The sequence below is a fragment of the Vipera berus genome (assembly GCF_964194415.1).
Source record: "Vipera berus genome assembly, chromosome: 3".
Classification (NCBI taxonomy): Eukaryota; Metazoa; Chordata; class Lepidosauria; order Squamata; family Viperidae; genus Vipera; species Vipera berus.
In genome coordinates, this window is record NC_138204.1 from 52,251,676 (window position 1) to 52,275,286 (window position 23,611).

Below are 23,611 nucleotides of genomic sequence, written 5' to 3' on the forward strand. Positions count from 1 at the left end.
ATTAGTGACAACCAGGTCAAGTTAATATTTATATGTGTCACTAAAAAAGGGGGGTGAGTAGCATCTCTCAGCTTGAGGGCTTTACCAAGTTTTTTTTAACAGCATCCTGAAAGCCACTCTCTGAAACTTGTAGTTTTTATTTTTAGTTTGTTTATTATTTTGTTTTGAAGTTTTGGCAATAACATCCCCAATAATCTTTTCCTTCTTCAACAGAGGGCACTGTGAAACCATTTTTCCCATGTTTTCTGATATTGAGAGAGAGAAAAAAACACTGCAGCCTTTTTTTGCTAACAAGCAGAAAAGACATTGATTGAACAGACAGGTTATGCACATTTGGAAAACAAGTGAAAAGGCAGACGTTTTAATCACCCATTTTGTTGCTTGAAACTTCTCCAAATGGGAAGACTGGGCCTGACATTTGGAAAACATAAATGATGCTAGTACTCTATATAAAATGCAGCAATAATGTCCAAATTGTAGCCTTTTTCATTCTAAAATCCCAAGCCCCCTGAGCTGCACTAAAGGCCAATGGAATAATTTCATTTTTATCAAAACGGGATTTTGCATTTTACAGATGTCTAAAACTTAAAATAGTGATGAGACACAAAGTAACAGTCTCATGTGTATCGTGCTATTTTAATTATTAGCTAGGGAAAGGGAATAATTTAGTTCATATAGTAGCTACAAATACCAGAAGCGTGCTTGAGGTTTTTGTTTTAAACTTTGGAAGTTTAAGGGCTTCCAAACAAAAACTGCAGAAGCTTTTGCCTTGCATGTTTTTCTCCACTGATTTATAATGCATTCATGATTCTGCTCTGCTCCTTACCTGCCCAATCCCTCATTTTCAGTGAACTAGAATATTCTATTAAATGTATTATTAAACCCTGTACCAGCAGAGTCAATTATACAATCACCGAACTCAGCCATTGCCAGGCACTAATACAGGGGCACATTATGGATTTTTACAGGAATAAACCATATAGCCAAAATATTTTGCCAGTAGACATCTTGTAGCTTGCATATATTGCCTTTTGTTGAACCATGGAAGAAAAACAGGATACCATGAGAAAAATTTAAATTAATAGAGAAAGGTTCTGACAATTCTAATGTGGCATGAGCGCTAATATTAATAATCTGCAGACAAGACAAGCTTATGCACTTTTTGTCCTTATAAATTTTATGGAAGTAAATGTCCACATCTCATCATCTATAGTTCCGCTGTCCTTGCTATTTTGACTATGGGAGGGGTAGGTTCCTCTGGGAAAAATTGGCTTACCTTTGTTTTCCACCTGAAAATCAGAGGGTAGAAGATTGTCTTGCCGGTTGCCAAGCACAAATGCTAAAAAAGAAAGGATGAGGGCATCAAGAATGCCGATGATGCAAAGGATGTATGCCCAGCGCACAGTGCAGACCCCCAGGGTGTATTTGTCAGTCTTCTCTCCACACATGCGTTTCACCTCAGGAGAGTCCCAGCCATCAGGGTAGAGCAGGCAGCCAATGGACAAGCCTGCACCTGGAATGGAATGTGATGATATTGAAAGACACAATTGCAACCTCAGTGTGGTATCTCCTCCCGTGGGTTTTTCATATAGAGTTTTCTGCTTAGGCTCCTGATTATGCAAGCTGGGCAAGATAGATAGATAGATAGATAGATAGATAGATAGATAGATAGATAGATAGATAGATAGATAGATAGATAGATAGATAGATAGATAGATAGATAGATAGATAGATAATAGATAGATAGGGACAGATGCAAAAGGAGGTTCAAGTGCAAACCATGGCATGACAGTACACTGTAAAGCAGACATGTCAAACACAAGGCCCGGGGGCCAGATCCGGCCTGTGAAGTGGTTTCATGCGGCCCGCGAAGCCATCCTGGAAACAGTGAGGGAACGGCCCCCGCTGCCTTGGCCCTGGCCCAGAGACCCTCCTCCTGCCAGAGACCCTCAGATCTGTCCCACTCCTGCCCAGGCCCCCATAGGCACCCATGATGCAAATGATGTAGAGCTGGCCACGCCCACCCAGTAGGCCATACGCACTTTAGCCACGCCCACCCAGTAGGCCACACCCACCCGCCCCCCTGAGGGCAACCGCAATGCTGATGCGGCCCTCAATGAAATTGAGTTTGACACCCCTGCTGTAAAGTACTTTCACCATCTTTTACCACCTTTGACAAATGGATAGTCCTGGTTTCTATTCTCTCTCTCTTGAAATTGATCAGAAAGCATGATACAATATTGTTTTTCATCTTGCTGTCTTTGCTAAAACCACAATTTCAGCTAAGCTTACTGAAAGCTTGAATTAGTGCAAATCCAGGCTTAATTTGGGAACTAAAGAAAAGCAGTAGTCCTGGAAACTACAGTTAGCATCAGACCCTTTCTTCCCTGATTGAATAACCACAGGTCATCCCCTTATCCAGGGCATAGATCATATGTGACTACTTTTTGGAAATAAAATACCTATGATTAATACTTTATAAGCTATTCTTCTTAGGTGAGTATAGTAAGAGAGATCTGTAACCTGTCCAAAACACTCATACTATTAGAGTTTAACATGCAAAGTAAAAAGAGGAGCATTTAATTTCTGTTCTTGGAAAAAGTGGACAAGCACAGGGCATTGAGAATTGCTTTTCTTGCCATTTACTTTATGATCACATGATATTCCTGCAAGAGATCAAGAGCCATGAAACTATTTTTACTTCTATTTTCCAAAGAAGTATTACCATAGTTGACCCTTTCCTTTGGTTCCTTTAGTTAGGCTAGTTATTTGCTAGGGCACATTTGCTACATTGAAGAAGAAAAGATTTTAAAATATCTACTCATTCCCTTTCTTTGCATCCTGAGTTTTATTCTGTGGCATACAGGCAGTCCTCACTTAACAACTGTCCTGCTTAGCAACTGTTTGAAGTTACAACAGTGTAGAAAAAAATAACTTTAGGATGAGTCCTCATACTTACAACGGTAGCAGCATCCTGGGTTATGTGATTACCATTTGCACACTTCACAGCCAGCTTCTGACAAGCAGAGTCGATGCAGAAGTGGACCATTAAAATTGCAAGTTGCAGTCACATGATGGCTTGCTTAACAAATACATTGTTTAGTGACAGAGTCACCTGTCTCAGTTGTGGTCCTTAAATAAGGACTTACCTGTATTTTAAGATGTAAATTTAAACAGCCAGGAATTTATATGGAAATAAGTTGAGGTTTCCAAGGTACTGGATTCTGTGGTCAGTATAACGCATTATTATTGCTGTTATTGTGAGGAAGGTAAATTTTCAGATGAATGAGAGTGTGTTACTTGAATAGACACGTGTCAGTAGGTTGCCATAGCAATTTATTAATTTATTATTTTAAGAAAAGCTTTTATACCCCTGTACTACTGTCACTTAGGATCTTTACAGTCCTCCAGCACTGTGCTCTTCAGCCAATGTGGGTTAATCAGAAGCCTTTTCAAGTCTCTTAAGTTATTTATGTTTGAGGCCAGCAGGAATTACAGCTTTCTTTAATGCCATGCCTGTCCTTACAGCTTATTCGAAACGCTACTGCTAAACCTGTTGCTGTGCTGCCAGACTTACTTTAACCTCTTTCACTCAATGCATTTCTATTTGCTGAAGAAGATAATGTAACCAGGCTTTGTTCACTGGCATGAATATTTGAAAAAGGTTTCAAATATCATAACTGGCTTCAGCATCTTCTTACTTTAAGATTGCTTTCTGCAGGTCTATCTCACTATGGAAAAACTGCAGAGAATTTTGCTCATCTCTGGCATCCCCCTTACAGGCAAGGCTTAATTAGCTTACACATATTAAGCAGGATATTCTAGGTGGAATAGAAAGTCATTACCTAATCCTGGCTCTAATTTGAATTTGTGGTAATTTTTAGAAGATGGAAAGCCAAAGTGTGTTTCATCAAGCAAAGGATGCTCGTGTTTTGCATACTGTAACATTAAATAATGCAACTCATTTATCTCTCTCAGAATGAGGTGGAAGAAGCAATTAAATTTTTAAAAAAACTTTGCCACTAATTTAAAAAAACACCTTATAAATCAACAGATAGAAGGCAGGATTTATTTCATTTTGAGTTTCGGTCTACATACTATATTTCCCAAACAGCATTATTTAATTTTGGCTCTATTACCGTGTGTGTGTGTGTGCTGTGTGTGTGTTATGACTTGCAATGCTTGCTAGGCTCAGGTTTCCTTAAATATTATTTTCTTTCTATACCATCGCTGACAAATACAGGAACGCTATACATAGTTTTATATGTAAAGCATTCCAATTAAAACTGATTGGATCTTAAGTCCAAGTATTTTTGGTGAAGCTATTGTAATTATGGGTATGTTTGAATCCAACCCACTATTTATTCTGAATTACTAAAACTTATACCCTTTTGCTATTAAATGTTGCAGTAGTATACTTTACCCTCATCACAACCTTCCTATGGCAACACTAGCAGGGAATTATAGGAAGTATAGCTTAACATATCTGAAAGGTGTCAGTTGGTGGTGACTGTTACATTGCCATGACATTGATTCTGTTATGAATCACAATTTCTCCCTGTTTTTCTTCTTAGGCTGCAACTATCTTGATGATTTTCTGACTTTTCTCATTTATAAAAGGAAATACAAACAGAAGCTCATTTTCCATCTGACCTCAGAAATTGCTAGCTGCCTAATATCCTGTATAAAGCATCTCCTTTTCATCAGAACAAGCAGCTTTCTTAAAACACATATCTCCTCTCTAGGCAATGCTAACTGCTAAACCTGCCTGTCAAAAGCATTGAAGATGGAACCTTGATCATATCCAGCAAGATTCCCCCTATGTTCTCCTTGCTCATTCCTGGCTTGTTTCAGTGAGGTTTTAAATTAACACACCTTCTATATAGTCACTTCATGATTGCGTCCTACAGTTTCACCAGAGACAGTGGTTGTGGCAGCCACAAAGAGAGCAGATTAAGGGAAAAAACCATTAAAACATAACTTTGTTTTTTTTAAAAAAATCAAACAATCAGAAAAATTGCTTGTTCTTCAAATCGATTATACAGTTAACTGTAATTGCATATCACTTAACAGACTACAAGGTACTTCAAGAACAGGTCATCTCACTAAAATAAACACATTGCTAGCTGACATGAGAACTAAAGAAATTGAATGTTTTGGTTTCAGCGACAGCACATTCGGGAAGAAGCTGCCAATGGAACATGAATCCAAATGACAGATGTATATCCACATGCTGAAAAGCATTGCATCATCAAGGAGCTAATATTTACTTTGCAGTACCACAAATCCATTTTGCTTTCTCATTATTAGGAATGATGCCAATAGAACTTTAGTCCAAATGGCAAATTTACATATTCACTTTAAAGACTTGCCCCTTGCACTGCAAATCTGGGAGATAGAGCAAAGAGGTTCTGGTATTCCCAAGCATAATATACTTGAGCAGAAATCCCTTAGCACACTGAAGGTACGTTTAATGGATGTATTAATCTACCACACACACACACACACACTCACACACCCGGGTTCTCTATGTCCAACTCACATGCTGCCAGTTGCATCCAAGCACACACTTTGTAGACAGTGGCTGCATTGCAGAAGAAGAAGAGGCTGAAGCAGAGGATGCAGCCAATTATAAGGAAGGTAGAAATGCCCACAAAAAACATGGCTGTTTTAAAAGCACTTGAAGGGATGGTGCCAAAGTCCAGAGGGCTGCCCTTGCAGATGAGTTCACCAGTCAGGGCATTTCCAATGCAATAGGAGTAGAGGCCAAAATAACCAGCTTGTGGAGTATCAATGCTGTCTCCAATCCAATAGGGCTGGATGAAAGTTACCACCATGATCACAGCAAAGCAGAGGGTGAACAGTGCCCACAGCACTCCCATGGCTCGAGCATTCCTCACGTAGTTGGTATGATAGATCTTTGCCGCTTCCTGTGCTGGAAGCATCTTTGCCATGGCTTCACAGAGAGATGGCTATGTCTTGCAAGACATGCCTTGAAGTTCAGGATCAAACAGAAAACAATTGCCTTCTCACTCCAGGAACTTTAATGAGGAGCAGCACATAGGGAAGCTGAATCCAAGGAAGAGGGGCTGCAAGGTTGGCTTTCCACCTTCCTGATAGATCAAGGTTCTATGAAGCAGCTCTTGCCTTTCCCGTGACTCTGCCCCAGCCTCACACGCTCAGATGACCATTTGCAACAAAGGCTATTTGTTTCCATACTGAACAGCTCGGTGGGAGGTGCTGGAGCCTGAAGTGTGCTTGCTTAGCCTTAGTTGCTGCTGCTGCTCCTGTTCTTCCTCTCCCATTACCCTACATATCTGGTGCTTTCCAAGAAGTTGGCATTCGCTCCCTGTAGAGGGAATATCCCTCCTGCTTCCAAGCAGCGGAGAGGAAGCAGCTTATTTGTGAGCTCTGTTTCAGCACCACAGACAGCGATTGGCAGAGAAAGCCAGGAAGCCCAAGACAGATGAACCGACCAGGAAACACTGTTCCCCATTAATTGGGGACACGCATCAGAGGGCAATCACAGACATCCTTGACAAGGATAGATGGAGATTAACCCACCGTCCCCATTTCAAATTAAGTATTAACAATTATACTTTAGAAAATAGTATGTTCCTGGACAGGACATATAAATCTTGTTCAATATAGAGTTAACATAAAAGCACATTGTGTTCATCCTACAAAAGAGAGCAAGATGCCAATTTGTACAACATCAAGGATGTACTGGTTGTTCCAGGTATTGGCTTTAAGGCTGGATTGATAAATCACACTAAGCTATTTTATGTGATTTGTATAGTTTTGACCATAAACATTTCTAAACAGTACAGTTAGTTCACTAAATATTATGCAACCTTGTTAATAGTGTCTAACAAATAGTAGGCATGTAAATCATGGTTAGTGTCATGTATGAACATTCACAAAGTTAACATTTCTATATTCCTATATTAACTCTGTATTATTCTATCTTAATCAGATCCCGTGCAGATCTATGCTCCCAAAATACTGTGTATATAACCCAAAACCTAAAAAACTATTGAAAAGTATAAAAAAAAAATCCTTAAAAATTAATATATGGCTATCTAAATCTATCATAATACAAAACACTCTCAACTAACAAGTTAAATGCTCATTAAAGCTGGTTTGAAGCACAGTTGATCATCTGATTTTAATTGCTTCAGCACAGAGCCTAGCAACATTGTCTATTATACCAGGATTAGTGTTTGAAAGAAGTAGAGAGGTATAAAATTGTCCTGTGTGCTTTGGGTATTTATACAGTATTGTTGGGATGATGCTAGACAAATGTTTCTGCAGTGTGGATACTGGAGGAGCACATGCCCTATTACAGGGGTCCCCAACCTCTGGGCCCTGGACTGGTATTGGCCCATGGTCTGTTGGGAAGTGGGCTGCACAAGCAGTGGGTGAGCGAGCGAAGTTTTATTTACGCATGCATGAGAACTAGATTGCTCATGAAACCATTCTCCCGCCCACCCACCCCACCTGTGGAAAAATTGTCTTCCACAAAACTGGTCCCTGGTGCCAGAAAGGTTGGGGACCACTGCCCTATTGTTTCAGTATGGCAGGAGTCACAGGAACATTGCCTCTTCGGGTAGGGAATTTTTCTGTATCAGCTTTCAAGGACAGCTAAGAAAAAAGCATCCCACCATGCCAGAATGAAGGCCTTCTGGTGGCTACCTACCTACCCACCTACTTTGAGATTGGTTAAGTATATTATGAGAGAAGCAGAGTACCTGTTGGATTCACTGGCAGTAAAGTTTGGAAATGTCTCTTAGGTCCAATTAGCACTCAGTACCTGCTATATGCTGCTTAATAAGAGCTTTAGCCTGGTCATATCCAATGCTGAGTAGAAAAGCTGGAGCCCAGGAATAAAATTTTAGTTGTCACTGCCTTTTTTATATGTGGATTGAAAATCTTCCCCAGGGCAAGGACAAAGCGGAAAAAAAAATACTTTGAGCCAATATCTGAGCATGGTCATCCACACTCTGGCTTCTATACTCTGGCCTTCACTTTCCACTTATCTTCTTACTCCAGGAACTTTAATGAGAAGCAGTATATGAGGAAGCTTTTGAGCACTAGCTGGACTTCCCTGCAGTCTTGTGCTGACCCTTCTCTTCCATCAGTTTGCACATCAGAAGGGTCAGTGCATCATGGGTGGCAAAATGCACTGGTGAGCAGAGATCCTGATTCTTTAGCAGCAGGCAGACACACATAATTGTCAACATGACCAAAACACGAACCTGCTACTTGGAACTCCCCAAGTATAATGTTGATGTTTATTTTTGTTTGTTCCCTGTTTCTTCTCAGTTGGAATAAAATTAGGGAGCCAGTTCCTTGGCTATCTAATTTGTACAAATGTGATTGGTATTTTCTAAGATGGCCTCTTGTTGCTGCAGGACATCTGACCATTTCTGAGGATTTCTGAGAAGCCAAGTATTCAGTCCATTATTACTGGGAGCCCATTGAAAGGGAAGGTACAGAACTCTCTTAGCTGGTTGAAGATTAAAAGTACAGCCACCTCAACTTGATATTCAAGGTGCTGGTGATGACCTATAAAGCCCTAAATGGCATGGGTCCAGGTTATCTTAGGGAGCACCTGCTGCCAGCATCAATCTCCCATCGTCCTGTGTGCTCCCACAGGGAGGGCCTCCTTAGGGTGCCGCCGGTCAGTGAGTGCCGGCGGGTTATCCCTAGGGGGAGGGCATTCTCTGTGGGCGCACCTGCCCTGTGGAACGACCTGCCTGTGGAACTCCGGACTGCCCCCGACTTTCGTTCATTTCGCCGGGACCTAAAAACCTGGTTGTTTGATTTAGCTGGCCTGGACTGAGGGGTTTTAAATTTTTAAATTTTAAATTAAATTTTAAATTTGGGCTAATGTTATTTAATTCTATTTTAATTTTAACTGTATTTTAACTTTTGTACTATTTTAACTGTTTTTAACTTTGCCCTGTAAACCGCCCTGAGTCCTTCGGGAATAGGGCGGTATAAAAATCTAATTAATAAATAAAATAAATAAATATTATCAAATGTATTGGAACAATTGACTAAAAATGGAAATAATAATAATAATAATAATAATAATAATAATAATAATAATAATAATAATAATAATTAATAATAATAATAATAATAATAATAATAATAATAATAATAATAATAATAATAATAATAATAATAATAATAATAATAAATAATAATAATAATAACAACAACAGCAGCAACAATAACAACAACAACAGTAACAACAACAACAGTAACAATAATAATAATAATAAAAGGTTGGAAGGGACCTTGGACTTCATCTAGTCCAACCCTCTTCTCAGGCAGGAAACCCTATACCATTTTAGACAAATGGCTGTCCAGTCTCTTCTTAAAAACTTCCAGTATTGGAGCATTCACTACTTCTGGAGGCAGGTTTTTCCACTGATTAATTGTTCTAACTGTCAGGAAGTTTCTCCTTTGTTCCAGGTTGCTTCGCTCCTTGATTAGTTTCCATCCATTGCTTCTTGTCCTGCCTTCAGGCACTTTGGAGAGTAGCTTGACTTCCTCTTCTTTGTGGCAGCCCCTGAGATATGGGAACACTGCTATCATGTCACCCCTAGTCCTTCTCTTCATTAAACTAGACCACGGGTCGGCAACCCACGGCTCCAGAGCCACATGCAGCTCTTTGAGCCATCTCCTGCGGCTCCCAGCCGCCCGGTGCGCACGCACCTCTTCGAACGGGCAGTGGTGCGCGCGCACCTCTCCAAATGGAGAGTGGCACCGCCCATTTGGAGAGGTGTGCGCGCACCTCTCCAAATGGGTGGAGGTGCGCGCGCACCTCTCCAAACCTTTGGAGAGGTGCGCGCGCACCTCCGCCCGAACAGGCAGTGGCGCTGCTTGTTGGGAAAGCTGCCGCGGCCCGTTTGCAAAGCTTCCGCCTTTGGCAGCCTGCAAACGGGCCGCGGCAGCTTTCCTAACAAGCGGCGCCACTGCTTGTTCCGAGAGGTGTGCGTGCACCTCTCCGAACGAGCGGAGGTGCGCGTGCACCTCTCCAAACCTTTGGAGAGGTGCGCATGCACCTCCATGCGAACGGGCAGCGGCGCCGCTCTTTGGGAAAGCTGCCGCGGCACGTTTGCAGGCTGCCAAAGGCGGAAGCTCTGCAAACGGGCCGCGGCAGCTTTCCGAACAAGCGGCGCCGCTGCCACTGGGACCAGTTCCATCACACACACAAAAAAGTGGCAACTGCGGGTGTCCGCGCATGCGCAAGAAAAAACATTTTGCGCATGCGCAAAACATTTTTTGTGCATGCGCGTGCATGGACGCACACACGCACGCGGCTCCCACTTTTTTTTGTGTGTGATGGAACCGGTTCCCAGTGGCTCTTTTCCTTTTTCAGGTTGCCGACCCCTGAACTAGACATACCCAATTCCAGCAACTGTTCCTTATATGTTTTAGCCTCCAGTCCTCTAATCATCTTTGTTGCTCTTCTCTGTACTCTTTCCAAAGTCTCAACATCTTTTCTACATCATGGTGACCAAAACTGGCTGCAGTATTCCAAGTGTGGCCATACCAAGGCATTGTAAAGTGGTATTAACACTTCACGTGATCTTGATTCTATCCCTCTGTTAATGCAACCTAACATTGTGTTGACTTTTTTGGCAGCTGCAGCATACTGGTGGCTCATATCTAAGTGATTGTGCACTAGGACTCCAAGATCCCTCTCACAGTTCCTACTATTGAGCAAGGTACCACCTATACTATACATGTACATTTGGTTTTTCTTGCCTAAATATAGAACCTTACTTTTTTCACCATTAAATTTCATTTTGTTAGATAACACCCAGTGTTCAAGTCTGTCCAGATCCTCCTGTATTTTAAGCCTATCTTCTGGAGTGTTGGCTATTCCTGCCAGCTTGGTGTCATCTGCAAATTTGATGAGTTCCCCATCTATCCCCTCGTCCAAATTGTTGATGAAGATGTTGAAGAGCATTGGGCCTAGAATAGAGCCCTGGGGCACCCCACTACACACTTCCCTCCATGTAGATGCGGTTCCATTGAGGACCACATGCTGAGTACGGCCGGTCAGCCAGCTACGAATCCATCTGGTGGTGATGCTGTCTAACCCACATTTTTCTATCTTATCAAGTAGTAGGTTGTGATCTACTTTATCAAATGCTTTTCTGAAGTCCAAGTAAATTATATCCACAGTATTCCCCTAGTCCACTAATTTTGTCACTTGGTCAAAGAATGCAATAAGATTTGTCTGGCATGATCTATTTTTGACAAACCCATGTTGGCTTTTAGTAATGACTTTGTTTGCCTCTAGGTGTTCGCTGATTCGTTGTTTGATTATCTTTTCCAGAATCTTCCCAGGTATTGAGGTCAGGCTGATAGGTCTGTAGTTTCCTGGATCTATTTTTTTTCTCTTTTTTGAAGATGGAAACTACATCAGCTCTTTTCCAGTCTTCTGGTAGTTCCCCAGTGCTCCAGGATCTTTGAAAAATATAGTTCAGTTCTGAGATCACATCTACCAGTTCCTTGAGACCCTTGGGGTGTAATCCATCTGGTCCTGGTGATTTGAACTCATCAAGGCTGGACAGGTGCTCACTTACTATTTTCTTGCCTATCTTAACTTGTGTTTCTAATCTGTTTTTTATGGTACTGTTTTGATAGGTTGAACTGTTTTTTCCCTTTGTGTAAAGAGAGATGCAAAAAACGAGTTAAATAGTTCTGCTTTCTCCCTGTTGCTTGTCACCTTCTTGCCACTTTCCCTCACTAACGGACCAATCATTTCCTTAACTTTTTTCTTGTTTTTTACATGTTTGTTATTTTTGACTTTAGTTGCGAGCCTTAGTTAATTTTGAGCCTTAGCTTTCCTCACTTCACCTATGCAGACTCGGACTATTTGCTGATATTCTGCTTTAGTTATGTGCCCCTCTTTCCACTTTTTATACTTGTCCTTTTTATCTTTAAATTTATCAGAGAGTTCTTTATGCAGCCATGCTGGTTTCTTCTGAGACCTATTATTTTTCTTCTTTGTTGGTATTGTGCTAGACTGGGCTTTTTTATCTCACTTTTCAAAATTTCCCAAGCTTCTTGAGTTGTTTTCCCCTTAAGGATTCTCATCCATGGAATCCTTCCCAAGCTCTCTCTAAGTTTATTGAAATTAGCTCTCTTAAAGTCCAAGACTCTAGTTTGACTGTGTTCTATTGTGCTTCCATAATGTTGAATTCCAATATTGCATGATCACTTCCCCCAAGGTTCCTGTGGCTTCAACACCTTCTATCATTTCATCTCTGTTAGTGAGTATTAGATCCATTATGGCTAATCCCCTAGTTCCCTTCTCTACTTTTTGGGAGATAAAGTTGTCTGCTCGGTTTGTCAGGAATCTGTTTGATCTTCCACTTGGTGCAGAGTTTGTCTTCCAGTTGATATCAGGGTAATTAAAGCCCCCCATTACTATTGTGGTGTGCTTCCTACATACCTTAGCTGACTAGCAAAAAGTTAATCTATTTCCTCTGTTTGGTTGGGTGGCCTATAGTATACACCTATGGCAATGTCATTTCCCTCCCCCTCCTTTTTTTTATATTGACCCAAATGCATTCAAGACAGTTTTCATCGTTGTGCTCTATTTCTGTAGGTAAAGGTAAAGGTAAAGGTTCCCCCGCACATGTGTGCTAGTCGTTTTGGACTCTAGGGGCCGGTGCTCATCTCCGTTTCAAAGCCGAAGAGCCAGCGCTTGTCCGAGGACGTCTCCGTGGTCATGTGGCCGGCATGACTAGACGCCAAAGGCGCATGGAACGCTGTTACCTTCCCACCGTAGTGGTCCCTATTTTTCTACTTGCATTTTTACGTGCTTTCGAACTGCTAGGTGGGCAGAAGCTGGGACGAGTAACAGGCGCTCACTCTGCTATGCGGCACTCAGGATTCGACCCGCCAAACTGCCGACCTTCCGATCGACAAGCTCAGCGTCCTAGATATAGTTATTTCTTATATAGAGAGAGCAACTCCACCTCCTCTTTTATTTAGTCTGTTGCTTTTAAATAATTTAAATTCCTCTAGCTGTGTGTTCCATTTGTGGGTTTCATCCCACCATGTTTCTGTAATGGCAACAATATCATATCTGCCTGCATTTACCTGAATTTCTAGTTCGCCCTGTTTACTGTTCATACTCTGTGCATTGGTCTATAGCCATTTGAGTCCTTTATGACTGACTCTGTGTTTACTAGTTCTTTATGACTGACCCTGAGATAAGCAAATAAAAGCATGAGGAATATTCACACGGTGTTGGAAAAATCTTCTGCCATAAACTCTGGCTAAGGTGATGAGTTGGCATGACTTCCTCAAGGTCGTAAATGGTGAAAAACTATTATCATCTGTTGCCAGTGTAAAATTGTTTAGGCTGTTGCAGTGTAAAGAATCTTCTTGAAAACAAATGTATGCCTATTTATAATATAACATGGCTTATATATTTATTATTCCTAATTACATGAGAATATTTAAATGAATATGCAGGAATCATATCAGTCTGTTTGTATTTTCTCAAATCCTTGCAGAGAAATGTCATGCTCATTGTTAAACTATAACCAGCATAGACCTTACCAGAGTGTTTGCTTTTTCTCTGATAATACTACTTATTTCTTGACATGGCTCCCATAGTTCTCAGTCAGGATCAGGTTAGAATAGGCAGTGTTACATGTCTAGATGGAGAATAATAATTCTGCTAGGCATTATCAACATGCATCTTACTGGCTGATTAGTCCAGGATCGCATGACAAATATTTGGATCCTGAGAAAGTTCCAGTAGGCCACATCTGTTGTTGGTTCCAGGTAACTTCTTATTTCAGGCAACCTGGCATGCAACTTTGAGAAATAAGGTGTCTTTCACACATGTTATTATGGCAGGATTTTTCCACTCGACTCTGCTGAACTTCCCATATCAGCTTTGCCTGATACAGTCTCTAATAACAGACTGGAAAAATTCTTATCACTCTCTGCCAGCAAGGCTAGACTGCCAATCTATACAGGTGTTCAATTGGTCCAGATGGCTCTAGACTGGAAAACGTTATGCTGTATAAAAGTATTTTAACATAAATGATGGGGGAGGGGGGAATTCTAGGATTCTCTGTTTCTTTTTTGAATAAGCCCAACTAGAAAGTGAAGGGAAGAGGTTTATATTTGCTCTTATTAATTTTGCTTCATCAAAATAGGTCTATTACTTCAACAATGTTATTGATGAAAGGATCAAACATTATTAATGAACTGACCTAGACCACACATCACACTAAATCAACAAGGCAAAAGCTGTAACATTACACTGAGCCAGAAACTCCAGTGCCTGGGTTCACAAACACATTCAGCCAAATCCTAACAAAGGATTGAGCAAAGTTTTTCTGAGTGTCACAGAAAACTGACATATTGGGCAGGGATGGAAAATTCAAGAAGGACACAAATTACATATCATATATCATAGTATGTTGAACATATTGCACTTGTTAGATTAACATGTAACACTAAACTTTGAATCCTGGTTTCCAATAACTGACTGACCTCATAGAATATTCCACCTAAACCCAAACAGATCACCAAAAGGGCTTTTGGAATGTATGAACCTATCAGTGTGATGACCGCCTTGCTGATATTGAGGGTCCTGATCTCTGCAGATTTCAAAATCAAAAAGGACTTATTCTTAACTTAGTATCCCAAGGTTTGTAGACTGCAGCTCTTATATTTTGCTTGTTTCTTTACTGCTTAGTCTGCTGTTTCTTTCCAGTTCACGTCTGTTATCGCTATCACATGTTTTCATGAGATGCATTCATTGGAAGGAAGGATTCATGTGACTTTGACAACGTGCTTTATAAACTGCAACTTCCAGCTAGCTCTGAACTTTCATCCCAAGAGTCCTTGATTAACTCATTGACTGCCCAGAATCAATGGACAGACTTTGGATTTTGTTACTGCTGACACTTCCCTTGGCAAAGTCTTCCATTAATCCAAGAGGACTGTTTATTAACTTAGTAAGTGAATGTGATATATCCTTGTTTTAATCCTTCCAGAATTATCTTCTTTTAAGTTTGGAGATGTATGCAGCTAGGAATATGCTCTTTGGAGACAGGTTGTTCCACTGCTTAATTGTTCTAAAAGTCAGGAAGTTTCTCCTTAGTTCCAGGTTGCTTCTCTCCTTGATTAGTTTTGATCTGTTGCTTCTTATCCTGCAGCATTTTTATTCAATTGATAATTGAATAATATGCTGCAAATAATCATATATGCAATCAATCTAGGGTACTGTGTAAATCAGAATATAATCAGAGATCAATGTAAACACACGACATACCATCAAAATTCCTGTGACGTGATTATATAGCTGGTATAGGCCAAGATAACCTGATTATAACTCTGTGCGGTAATACATTTTTACAGAGAATGTAGTGATGAATCTAAACAGTCAAGGCCTTTCACAAAAGGAACCACATAGAAAAATGAAAAGAATGGAGAAATTGCTGAATTAACCATCTTGTTTCACATATGTGAGCTTTGTTTTCCTCTAGGACAATGGGGAGCTATGTCTTCAAAGCGTACAGTGCAAAAGCCGCTGCTGTCACCGAACCAGCGGTTTAAGTCTTGCTCGCTGTGCAGACAAGGCAGCTGAAAACCAAGAATGTTCTCTAAAGGTGACTGTCATTTTTTTAAAAAAAATATGCCTATTGAGAGAGGATCAGAGAGATATATTCTGTTCAGCATGACAGCAATTAAGTGTTCAGCTAGTAGGATAGAGGACAACTTTAAAGTAACAGTGATATGCGAGTCTTGCATAAAACAAACACTATGAAAGAAAATCATATATTAAGTCATTGGCATCATTATTGTAGTAAAATGAATAGTTTAAAAGTGAAAAACATTTGTATGGAGAAACATATGTTAGGGGATTCATAGCTTAATGTTGGTCTGTATCCCAGGCTAATATCTCTGTTTTCTGCACCTTGGGAAAAGTGTCCAAGACTAGGGAGAGGCTGATATGAATAATAGAAAAACTTATTTTCATTGCTTGAATGGGTCCTGTAAGTCTGGAGATAATGATCTTCTATATCTTTCTGTTTCTTGCAGAGTTTGTATGGAATTTATTACAAGTGCCCTTGTGAGAGGGGCTTAATCTGTGATACTGATCGGACCATTGTGGGAAGTATTGTCAACTCTGACTTTGGCATTTGCAAGGACCCATCAAATAAAATCAGCAGTGAAAAAAAAGAAAGAAAGAAGTATGATGGATAGATTTACCCTGGATCTTTTAAGTAGCCAGATAGCTATTATTACTTTCATTGCAAAACAAATTCCTATGCTTTTAGATGCTGCTCCAATAAGCATGCCTTCAAACATTTTTCTCATCCACTCTATTCAAAATAAGGCCTTGCCGTAGTTATATATATATAGCCTAGATATATATATGGCTATAGCCTAGACTGGGAAGCTGAAACAATATCCTGACAAAGTATCTGAATCAACAGGTGTGAAGATAAGTCTTCAAAAACCTGTTACTGCTAAGCATGTTCATTCTCTTTTAATGATAATATTTTGCCCCTCAGTACTACATTTCTAGAATGAATAAGACAAAGATGGGAATTTATCTTTCACAAAATCAGAGTGTGGGAGATAGAAGTAGTTTTTAAACTCACATGAAATTGCAGATCAGGAAGTGAGCAGAAAATAGACAACAACAGCAAGCAATGAGCAGAGGAAGAAGACATATGATAATTAGGAAATGATTTTTTTAATTATTAAGGCAATGATTTCCACTCTATTCTGATGGTCTAGCAATGTAGTGAGTTCTAATAACTAACCTTCTCTCTAAGGGGCTTCCAAATTTGATATTCACAAGAACAATGAAAGTGAGCTAGAATGTGGGATAAGAAGTGATTGGGTCAAAAACACACAAGAAACATCATGACTGGAATGTCCAGGTCCAAGTCACAGTTCAAAAGTATCAGTAAAAGCTCTTCCAACCAAGCTGGCCTCCTGTCATTTCATGGACAGCTCTATATAGGTTTCTTTGTAGCAACATGAATAGGATTCCTGTTGCCTTCTTTGGGATATCTTGTTCAACTTCCCAATCTAATTGGTAGTCTTACTATGACCGACAAGAGTAGCAACTGTGTTTAGCTTCCAAGACCAGACAAGATCTCCAAAGCACAGCCATTTCAAACATGCAGGACTTAATTAAATAATGCTACATTTATCACAAACCAGTATTTGCTGTCCATCCTACCGGTATTCCACTGTTTATGTTGCTATGTCTTTCCTATATTCTTTTAAAAATACATAATGAAAAAGGAAAATAATAATATGGACTAGCAACTGTTTATCCCAAATTGTCCCTTTGACTAAGCTTATCATTTTAGTCTTTATAATATTCCATGCCTTTACATTTCCTCTTCATTGTTTTCGTTCTTTGGTCTTACATCTCTCTGCTTTGCTATTGCTCTAGTTTGTCTTCCAGCTATTTTTTTTTCAGGGAAAATGTTACTAGACTTAGGAATATTCAGAGGTCGTGCATCAAACAAGGAAGTGTTTAGAAGAAATTGGTAACCCATTTGGACAGTTAATAAAGTGTATATAACACATTATTGATGGGTCCTGACTTTTGTGTCTATCTGCCTGCCTGCCCACCTGTCTGCCTCCCTCTCTCCCTGTATAACTACTGCAATATGTCCTAGTTTGAATCATTTGAAAGCTGCCATTCTTTTGGAAATGACTTCTGGATGAGAGTTAATAAAAATATACAATCGAATGCCTTGCCATTCTTCATGATTTGTCACCCACACCTCTAACATATTGTACTATTTCTGACAGCCATTTCATTTTAAATTACCTGCTGTTCTGGGTAATGTTTAATTGTGATGATGTAAAAGCCCAAATGAAATAACCTAGACATCATTATGAACTGCTTAATTTTGGCTTTTACATCATCCCAGTTAATCCTGAAAGAGAACAGTGATGCTTAGAAGTAACTTAATTAAAATAGGGTTATAAGAGTAATATAAACAGTAGGTAGGCTGAAATACCACGCTATAAATGTAATTTGTCAAATAAGGTACCATGAGTTGCTATTATATCATGTTATGATATAACATGGCTTATATATTTATTATTCCTAATTACATGAGAATATTTAAATGAATATGCAGGAATCATATCAGTCTGTTGTATTTTCTCAAATCCTTGCAGAGAAATGTCATGCTCATTGTTAAACTAAAACCAGCATAGACCTTACCAGAGTGTTTGCTTTTTCTCTGTAAATACTACTTATTTCTTGACATGGCTCCCATAGTTCTCAGTCAGGATCAGGTTAGAATAGGCATTGTTACATATCTGGATGGAGAATACTTCTGCTAGGCATTATCAACATACTTCTTAGTGGCTGATTAGTCCAGGATCGCATGACAAATATTTGGATCCTGAGAAAGTTCCAGTAGGCTTGTTGTTGGTTCCAGGTAGCTTCTTGTTTCAGGCAACCTGGCATGCAACTAAGGAATAAGGTGTCTTTCACACATGTTATTATAGCAGGATTTTCCCACTAGACTCTGCTGAACTTCCCGTATCAGCTTTGTCTGATACAGTCTCTAATAACAGACTGGAAAAATTCTTATCACTCTCTGCCAGCAAGGCTAGACTGCCAATCTATACAGGTGTTCAATTGGTCCAGATGGCTCTAGACTGGAAAACGTTATGCTGTATAAAAGTATTCTAACATAAATGATGGGGGAGGGGGGAATTCTAGGATTCTCTGTTTCTTTTTTAAATAAGCCCAACTAGAAAGCTAAGGGAAGAGGTTTATATTTGCTCTTATTAATTTTGCTTCATCAAAATAGGTCTATTAGTTCAACAAAGTTGTTGATGAAAGGATCAAACATTAATAATAATAATAATAATTTTATTTGTATACCGCCCTTCTCCCGAAGGACTCAGGGCGGTGAACAGGGCAAACATATAAAAGTACAAGAATACAAAAATTAAAAAAGGAATCAAACAAGATGCCCAGGTTACAACAGTAGATTAAAATACATTTAAAACGACAATAAAACCCAAACCCATCCTCCATCAGGCCAAGCCGGCTTGTTCGAACAAATAAGTCTTCAGATCGCGTCGGAAGGAGCGAAGGTCAGGCGCCATCTGGAGCTCAACCGGCAAACAATTCCATAAATCCAGGGCGCCCACAGAGAAGGACCTCCCCCTGGGGGCCATCAGATGACATTCTCTGACTGGTGGACATTCTCTGACCTAGACCACACATCACACTAAATCAACAAGGCAAAAGCTGTAACATTACACTGAGCCAGAAACTCCAGTGCCTGGGTTTTCAACTCCAGTGCCTGGGTTCACAAACACATTCAGCCAAATCCTAACAAAGGATTGAGCAAAGTTTTTCTGAGTTTCACAGAAAACTGACATATTGGGCAGGGATGGAAAATTCAAGGACACAAATTACATATCATATATCATGGTTTGTTGAACATATCACACTTGTTAGATTAACATGTAACACTAAACTTTGAATCCTGGTTTCCAATAATTGGCTGACCTCATAGAATATTCCAACTAATCCCAAACAGATCACAAAAAGGGCTTTTGGAATGTATGAACCTATCAGTGTGATGACCGCCTTGCTGATATTGAGGGTCCTGATCTCTGCAGATTTCAAAATCAAAAAGGACTTATTCTTAACTTAGTATCCCAAGGTTTGTAGACTGCAGCTCTTATATTTTGTTTGTTTCTTTACTGCTTAGTCTGCTGTTTCTTTCCAGTTCAAGTTTGCTATTGCTATCACATCTTTTCATGAGATGCATTCATTGGAAGGAAGGATTCATGTGACTTTGACAACATGCTTTATAAACTGCAACTTCCAGCTAGCTCTGAACTCTCATCCCAAGAGTCTTTGATTAACTCATTGGCTGCCCAGAATCAATGGACAGACTTTGGATTTTGTTACTGCTGACACTTCCCTTGGCAGAGGCTTCTATTAATCTAAACTTAGTAAGTGAATGTGATATATTCTTTTTTTAATCCTTCCAGAATTATCTTCTTTTAGGTTTGGAGATGTATGCAGCTAGGAATAATTTGCTCTTGTCCTATTCTTTTAATTTAAAAGCCTGCAGCATTTTTATTCAATTGATAATTGAATAATATGCTCCAAATAATCACACATGCTATCAATCTAGAGTACTATGTAAATCAGAATATAATCAGAGATCAATGTCAACACACGACCTACCATCAAAATTCCTGTGATGTGATTATATAGCTGGTGTAGGCCAATATAACCTGATTATTACTTTGTGGGCTAATATATTTTTACAGAGAAAGTAGTGATGAATCTAAATAGTCAAGCCCTTTCACAAAAGGACACATAGAAAAATGAAAAGAATGGAGAAATTGCTGAATTAACCATCTTGTTTCACATATGTGAGCTTTGTTTTCCTCTAGGACAATGGGGAGCTATGTCTTCAAAGCGTACAGTGCAAAAGCCACTACTGTCACCGAACCAGCGGTTTAAGTCTTGCTCGCTGTGCAGACAAGGCAGCTGAAAACCAAGAATGTTCTCTAAAGGTGACTGTTATTGTTTTTTTTAAAATATGCCCATTGTGAGAGGATCAGAGAGATATAATCTGTTCAGCATGACAGCAGTTAAGCGTTCAGCTAGTTAGTAGGATTGAGGACAACTTTAAAGTAACAGTGATATGCGAGTCTTGCATAAAACAAACACTGTGAAACAAAATCATATATTAAGCCATTGGCATCATTATTGTAGTAAAATGAATAGTTTAAAAGGGAAAAACATTTGAATGGAGAAACATATGTCAGGGGATTCATAGCTTAATGTTGGTCTGTATCCCAGGCTAATATTTCTGTATTCTGCACCTTGGGAAAAGTGTCCAAGACTAGGGACTGATATGACTAATAGAAAAACTTATTTTCATTGCTTGAATGGGTCCTGTAACTCTGGAGATAATGATCTTCTATATCTTTCTGTTTCTTGCAGAGTATGTATGGAATTTATTACAAGTGCCCTTGTGAGAGGGGCTTAATCTGTGATACTGATCGGACCATTGTGGGAAATGTTGTCAACTCTGACATTGGCATTTGCAAATAAAATCAGCAGTGAAAAAAAAGAAAGGAAGAAGTATGATGGATAGATTTACCCTGGATCCTTTAAGCAGCCACATAGCTATTATTACTTTCATTGCAAAACAAATTCTGATGCTTTTAGATGCTGCTCCAATAAGCATGCCTTTTGTTTGTCTAGATTTCAGTTAAGTTCAAACATTTTTCTCATCCACTCTAGACTGGGAAGCTGGAACAATATCCTGACAAAGTATCTGAATCAACAGGTGTGAAGATACATCTTCAAAACCTGTTACTGCTAAGCATGTTCATTCTCTTTTAATGATGCATATCTTGTCCCTCAGTACTACATTTCTAGAATGAATAAGACAAAGATGGGAATTTATCTTTCACAAAATATGTGGGAGATAGAAGTAGTTTTCAAACTCACATGAAATTGCAGATCAGGAAGTGAGCAGAAAATAGACAACAACAGCAAGCAATGAGCAGAGGAAGAAGACATATGATAATTAGGAAATGATTTTTTTTAATTATTAAGGCAGTGATTCCCACACTATACTGACGGTCTAGCAATGTAGTGAGTTCTAATAACTAACCTTCTCTCTAAGGGGCTTCCAAATTTGATATTCAGAAGAGCAATGAAAGTGAGCTAGAATGAGGGATGACAAGTGATTGGGTCAAAAACACACAAGAAACATCATGACTGGAATGTCCAGGTCCAAGTCACAGTTCAAAAGTATCAGTAAAAGCTCTTCCAACCAAGCTGGCCTCTGGTCATTTTATGGACAGCTCTATATAGGTTTCTTTGTAGCAACATGAATAGGATTCCTGTTGCCTTCTTTGGGATATTTTGTTCAACTTCCCAGTCTAATTTGCACTTACTATGACAAGAGTAGCAACTGTGTTTAGCTTCCAAGACCAGACAAGATCTCCAAAGCACAGCCATTTCAAACATGCAGGACTTAATAATGCTACATTTATCACAAACCAGTATTTGCTGTCCATCCTACCGGTATTCCACTGTTTATATTGGTACGTCTTTCCTATATTCTTTTAAAAATACATAATGAAAAAGGAAAATAATAATATGGACTAGCAGCTGTTTATCCCAAATTGTCCCTTTGACTAAGCTTATCATTTTAGTCTTTATAATATTCCATGCCTTTACATTTCCTCTTCATTGTTTTCGTTCTTTGGTCTTACATCTCTCTGCTTTGCTATTGCTCTAGTTTGTCTTCCAGCTAGTTTTTTTTTCAGGGAAAATGTTACTAGACTTAGGAATATTCAGAGGTCATGCATCAAACAAGGAAGTGTTTAGAAGAAATTGGTAACCCATTTGGACAGTTAATAAAGTGTATATAATACATTATTGATGGGTCCTGATCACCAGTCTGCCTCTCCCTGTATAACTACTGCAATAAACAGTAGCTAGGCTGAAATATCATGCCAAATCGTACTTTGTCAAATAAGTTACAATGACTTGGTTAACACATAAAGCAAAGATCTAAATATTTTCCGAATCACAGTGTCTGAATTTACTACGCATTAAGAATACAGTCAAGCAAGTAACTTAAGGGGCAGCCCAGTCAGAAGGAAGAGAAAGAGATGAAGAGAGGAGTGTGCAGCAAGTTGTGGATTTGAGTTGAAAAAAAACAAACTGAAGCATGAATGTATCACTTGCTGCATATGTGTGCTTTCCCCTACAACCTAAAGGTACACAGCTCTTCTTTTGGAAGGGTCATAGGGGGTTTGTGAAACAGTTATTCAGAAAGACACAAAGATCAGCTCCAAATCAGAAGACAAGCAAGCCTACAATTCCCTTTACTCAGAAACCAAACATTAGCATCAGTAGAGAAAGAACAGGTCCAAACCCTACTGTGCCCTATTTTGTTCTGGAGAATTCTGAGCTGAAGTAGAAGCAAGGCCTCCCAGTTTTGGGAATGCTTGTAGCAGCTGATGACATCCCACAGCGAATCAGAGCCATGGTGGCGCAGTGGTTAGAATGCAGTACTGCAGGCTGACTCACTGCTCACTCCAGGAGTTCGATTCTGACCAGCTCGAGGTTGACTCAGCCTTCCATCCTTCCAAGGTCAGTAAAATGAGGACCCAGATTGTTGAGGGCAATATGCTGACTCTATACACCACTTAGAGAGGGCTGTAAAGCACTATGAAACAGTATATAAGTGCTATTGCTATTGCTTTCATAATAACCCCAAATGATGACATCGGCAGAATGGCATCATCATACATATAATATCATCACATGATACAAGTATGTAAGTCACAGCATTTGCATGATTATATCAAATGCCAGCCTCATCATATGTCCACATTATCTCTCCTGTAAACATCCATGGGAGTAATGGGAAAAAAAGGCGAAAGAATGGCTGCTCGTATGGAAGGGCATCCAAGGAAGGCTGAAGCTTTGGAAGGCTGAAAGCAGACATCAGGGAAAATCAGTTTCAACTGTCCCTGGCTAGAGGATAAAGGAACCCTG

At 39.6% G+C, this 23,611-nt stretch overlaps 3 protein-coding genes across 3 annotated transcripts; 2 read left to right on the plus strand and 1 right to left on the minus strand.

Moving 5' to 3' along the window:
* Nucleotides 1–1,151: 1,151 nt before the first annotated feature.
* On the minus strand, nucleotides 1,152–5,954 carry LHFPL5 (LHFPL tetraspan subfamily member 5; the record flags this gene model as incomplete). The annotated part of the gene is made up of 2 exons (XM_081325464.1): nucleotides 1,152–1,513; nucleotides 5,543–5,954. 2 exons carry the CDS (start codon nucleotides 5,952–5,954, stop codon nucleotides 1,152–1,154), a joined length of 774 nt encoding a protein of 257 aa, XP_081181590.1.
* An 8,793-nt stretch (nucleotides 5,955–14,747) lies between these two features.
* LOC308665138 (colipase-like) lies at nucleotides 14,748–16,490 on the plus strand. The gene is made up of 3 exons (XM_081322804.1): nucleotides 14,748–15,017; nucleotides 15,549–15,671; nucleotides 16,105–16,490. Exons 1-3 carry the CDS (start codon nucleotides 14,934–14,936, stop codon nucleotides 16,267–16,269), a joined length of 372 nt encoding a protein of 123 aa, XP_081178930.1. The 5' UTR covers nucleotides 14,748–14,933; the 3' UTR covers nucleotides 16,270–16,490.
* A 3,443-nt stretch (nucleotides 16,491–19,933) lies between these two features.
* Nucleotides 19,934–21,142, plus strand: LOC308666572 (colipase-like; the record flags this gene model as incomplete). Its single annotated transcript, XM_081325465.1, has 3 exons — nucleotides 19,934–20,025; nucleotides 20,476–20,598; nucleotides 21,032–21,142. Exons 1-3 carry the CDS (start codon nucleotides 19,957–19,959, stop codon nucleotides 21,140–21,142), a joined length of 303 nt encoding a protein of 100 aa, XP_081181591.1. The 5' UTR covers nucleotides 19,934–19,956.
* Nucleotides 21,143–23,611: the final 2,469 nt, after the last annotated feature.

Excerpts from the sequence above, each read along its gene's own strand:
- LOC308665138 (XM_081322804.1), top strand. The coding sequence starts at position 14,934 with ATGGACAGACTTTGGATTTTGTTACTGCTGACACTTCCCTTGGCAAAG. Across the intron at positions 15,018-15,548 it reads GAGGACTGTTTATTAACTTA|GACAATGGGGAGCTATGTCT; the intron begins GTAAGTGAATGT and ends GTTTTCCTCTAG. Across the intron at positions 15,672-16,104 it reads ACCAAGAATGTTCTCTAAAG|AGTTTGTATGGAATTTATTA; the intron begins GTGACTGTCATT and ends TGTTTCTTGCAG.